Consider the following 4,620-nt stretch of genomic DNA (forward strand, 5'->3'; position numbering starts at 1 on the left):
ACTATTAATGAATATATATACCATAAAAAAGTGTATGCGCGCGCGCACATACACTCAAATGTATATATATAATAACTTAATTTGTCTTGAATGTATTAAATAGCTTTTTTAACAAATGTATTGTATATAGAATTACACAATATGTAATTTTTTATCAGTCTATATACAATTCACTTGTGAAAAATGTCATTTATATAAGTCTAAAAATTTTGACCAAAAAAACAAATTAGTATTTTTTTTATATATAAATGGCAAAAACAAACTAGAATTCTAAGTGGATTTGGAAATATCATTTAAACATAAACTATACAACGAAAAGGTGTACAAGAAAACCATTTTAAAAATTATAAATCGTAGACTTTTATTTCATCAAAATGCTAGAATTGAAATTACACGATACTCACAATAATTATTATCTCTTAACTCAATTCTCCTAATAATTTTGTGACTTGATATATTTATGAGTTAAATTTTATCTAAAAATTACCCTGGCTCTGATAAGTCTGTCCAAATTGCCAGTTGTAAGGAGAAACTGAATAAAACTCCAAAGTTTTTTCATCACTTGTATTAACTTGAAATGACAAAGCTTTTCCTACCAAATTCACTCCAATATTCCACTTTTGTCCAAAATTGCGCTTCATGGGAATCCATCCAGTCTTAGACCCTTTGACACTAACACAAGAAACATCACCAGCATTGGCAACATTGAACACCAGAACAAACAAGAAATTAGGGTTTCCGTTAATCTCAAACCTAACACCCCCTTGTTTCACACATGAAACACGTCGATATTTAACGGGTATGATACCGCCTTTTTCGTAGGCAATAGAAGTGAACATTTTATAACTTAAGTCAAAGTGTTTTAGCGGTGGGTTACAAGCACCGGGCTGGGCGGAATTTGGAGGACAAAAATTTGTTGTGGTTACTGTGATTGGCTTTGCGCCCTTTATCCACCATTGTGGATCGTTGACACAAAATAACTGAAAACAAGCACCACAAGTAGCTCCATTATTGAATAGAGCTGTGCTTAGTGCTGTGTTTGCAAGTCCATATCCTTGTTTGTACAGATCACCATAACTACAAGCCCCCTATGCACAAATACAAGAAAGGATTAGTGGCACGATTTGTTGGTCATTTATTCTTCATTCATGTATAAATAATAACTAATAAGGATTAGTCATCTGAACTTCATCTAACGCATACCATATGATATAAAAAAAATTAAAATATGATTTTATTTATAATTGCATGTGGGTGAAGAATATTAGACAAACAAAATAATTGAGATTCATTGTTCTTTATTGTTGAGAGAATAAATTACGTATAAACGATATGTATCATCTAAAATGTTATAAAGTAAAAAATTTAGAACTTACGCATGGTTCCAGCTCCTGAAGGACCACCGTAGAAGGTTGCATGAGCATCATACCAATTTAGGTCAATGCCAGCTATGGCCTATATAAGTTGCAATATGAAAAAGACCAGAGGAATGAAAGAGTGAGACATAGCCATGACTGAGGTACGTAAAAGACACAAATAAGGGTTGTGGAATATTTGCATGTTAGAGTGGTGAATAAATGATGGTATTTAAAGAAAATCAAAATAAATATAAAAGGATATATTTCAATTCTCAAGACAAATAAAGAAATAAAGTCAATTCTCGAGACTACTAAAAATAATAGTCAACTCTCAAGACTAATAAAAAGTCAATTGTCCAAAAAATAAAGAAGATAAATTCATAAAAGAATTAACATTTGCATATATAGGAAAAATTCTTAGAAAATGATTTTCAAAATAATAGATTTTGAAATAGCTTTTTATTTTGTAGGAAAAAATGATTTTCTTTTTACTAAAATGATTTTTGAAAAAATTTGAAACAAACACAAGTAAAATAAAAAAAATTGATTTTTTTTTTGCTAGAAAGTCTGAAACAAACCAGGCTTAAAAGAGGGCAAACACCACAATAAAGTCAACTCATTTTTGCTTAAGATTCTATAAAATGACTTCATCACCATTTCATCTTATGTCCCATCAACCTTAGTTTTCTCGAACCAAATTCCCTTTCTCTTTCTTTTTGTTACATTTTGTTGGTATAAAGACGATATAGAGCTAATTGATTATAAATAAAACATATAACAACAACTTATTTGAAACGATAATCACAAAATTGGCTGTCGTCAACATAATACTAATGATAAAACTAATTTGATTGTAAATTGCGGTGACATGTTCAACATTTAACAACGATCAACTATGAAAAAAGTTTCTTATAAAAAAAAACTATAAAAACAGTTAACAGAAAATGAACATCGTTAATGAGAAAGGGAGGTATTTCTGTATTTGATATGAATTAAAGGGAGATTAGTGTAAGTTTATAAAACTAGAGGGAGTTGTCGATATCATTTAAATAGATTCCAGGGGTTGTGAGTGTAATTTTTCCTTCTTCTATAATATGAAATCTCAAAAAAATCTTTCAAACGGTGCTACTTTCATCCAATGTCAAACTCGAAACATTGCAATTGTGTATGCAAGTTTCAGTGGTATTTGTCACTTTGCCTATAGAAAAAAAAATTTAATGGAGCATGTGAAAAATGTTATGTGAGTTTTAGTGATACTTGTCATTTGTTTGTGAAATTTGTGACTCAAGCTATTCCAACTTACTATATGAGCACATTTTTGCTACCGTCATCCCTCGGTGAAAAATTGGAGAGGATGATGAATTCTTTTTGGTGGGGTTCAAATAAGGGTGTCCAGAGAGGTATTAATTTTCTAAGTTAGGAACAATTATCCATGCGGAAAGTGGTATGGGCTTATTTGGAGCAAAAGTTTTAACGGGGTTAGGGTGTGTTCCACGTATTATTGTACCATGAAGGAAGTTATAGATAATTCGGAGTTTCGAGTTGAATGAGAGTGGATTCATCTCCGGAACTTGATAAGGAGAAAATGAATCATATTCCACAGTTTTTATACGTGATAGCGATGAAATACGAGAAAAAAGGAGATAATAAGGTTGATTCATTGAACAACTCTGTCACTGACGCGCAAGCTTTAATAACAGATAAATGCCCCAAATTTCGACAACTATACTCTATTACGTACACTATTAATGAATATATATACCATAAAAAAGTGTATGTGCGCGCATACACTCACATGTATATATATATAATAACTAAATTTGTCTTGAATGTATTAAATAGCTTTTTTAACAAATGAATTGTATATAGAATTTCACAATATGTAAATTTTTATAAGTCTATATTCAATTCACTTGTGAAAAATGTCATTTATATAAGTCTAAAAATATTGACCAAAAAAATAAATTAGTAATTTTTTTATATATAAATGGCAAAAACAAACTAGAATTCTAAGTGGATTTGGAAATATCATTTAAACATAAATTATACAACGAAAAGACGTACAAGAAAACCATTTTAAAAATTATAAACCGTAGACTTTTATTTCATCAAAATGCTAGAATTGAAATAACATGATACTCACAATAATTATTATCTCTTAACTCAATTCTCCTAATAATTTTGTGACTTGATATATTTATGAGTTAAATTTTATCTAAAAATTACCCTGGCTCTGATAAGTCTGTCCAAATTGCCAGTTGTAAGGAGAAACTGAATAAAACTCCAAAGTTTTTCCATCACTTGTAGTAACTTGAAATGACAAAGCTTGTCCTACCAAATTCACTCCAGTATTCCACTTTTGTCCAAAATTGCGCTTCATGGGAATCCATCCAGTCTTAGACCCTTTGACACTAACACGAGAAACATCACCAGCATTGGCAACATTGAACACCAAAACAAACAAGAAATTAGGGTTTCCGTTGATCTCAAACCTAACACCCCCTTGTTTCACACATGAAACACGTCGATATTTAACGGGTATGATACCGCCTTTTTCGTAGGCAATAGAAGTGAACATTTTATAACTTAAGTCAAAGTGTTTTAGTGGTGGGTTACAAGCACCGGGCTGGGCGGAATTTGGAGGACAAAAATTTGTTGCGGTTACTGTGATTGGCTTTGCGCCCTTTATGCACCATTGGGGATCGTTGACACAAAATAACTGAAAACAAGCACCACAAGTAGCTCCATTATTGAATAGAGCTGTGCTTAGTGCTGTGTTTGCAAGTCCATATCCTTGTTTGTACAGATCACCATAACCACAAGCCCCCTCTGCACAAATACAAGAAAGGATTAGCGGCACGATTTGTTGCTCATTTATTCTTAATTCATGTATATATAATAAATAATAAGGATTAGTCATCTGAACTTCATCTAACGCATACCATATGATATTAAAAAATTGAAATATGATTTTATTTATAATTGCATGTGGGTGAAGAATATTAGACAAACAAAATAATTGAGATTCATTGTTCTTTATTGTTGAGAGAATAAATTACGTATAAACGATTTGTATCATCTAAAATGTTATAAAGTAAAAAATCGAAGTTTAATTTTAGAACTTACGCATGGTTCCAGCTCCTGAAGGACCACCGTAGAAGGTTGCATGAGCATCATACCAATTTAGGTCAATGCCAGCTATGGCCTGTATAAGTAGCAATATGAAAAAGACCAGAGGAATGAAAGAGTGAGACATAGCCAT

The 4,620-nt window shown here is 31.3% G+C and overlaps 2 protein-coding genes across 2 annotated transcripts; both read right to left on the bottom strand.

Moving 5' to 3' along the window:
* Positions 1-476: 476 nt before the first annotated feature.
* LOC123886234 (expansin-A23-like) lies at positions 477-1,512 on the bottom strand. The gene is made up of 2 exons (XM_045935567.1): positions 1,483-1,512; positions 477-1,088 (listed from the first exon to the last, which is right to left on the bottom strand). Exons 1-2 carry the CDS (start codon positions 1,510-1,512, stop codon positions 477-479), a joined length of 642 nt encoding a protein of 213 aa, XP_045791523.1.
* A 1,968-nt stretch (positions 1,513-3,480) lies between these two features.
* On the bottom strand, positions 3,481-4,620 carry LOC123883985 (expansin-A23-like). The gene is made up of 2 exons (XM_045932951.1): positions 4,485-4,620; positions 3,481-4,187 (listed from the first exon to the last, which is right to left on the bottom strand). Exons 1-2 carry the CDS (start codon positions 4,618-4,620, stop codon positions 3,574-3,576), a joined length of 750 nt encoding a protein of 249 aa, XP_045788907.1. The 3' UTR covers positions 3,481-3,573.

The sequence above is a fragment of the Trifolium pratense genome, linkage group LG5 (assembly GCF_020283565.1).
Source record: "Trifolium pratense cultivar HEN17-A07 linkage group LG5, ARS_RC_1.1, whole genome shotgun sequence".
Lineage (NCBI taxonomy): Eukaryota > Viridiplantae > Streptophyta > Magnoliopsida > Fabales > Fabaceae > Trifolium > Trifolium pratense.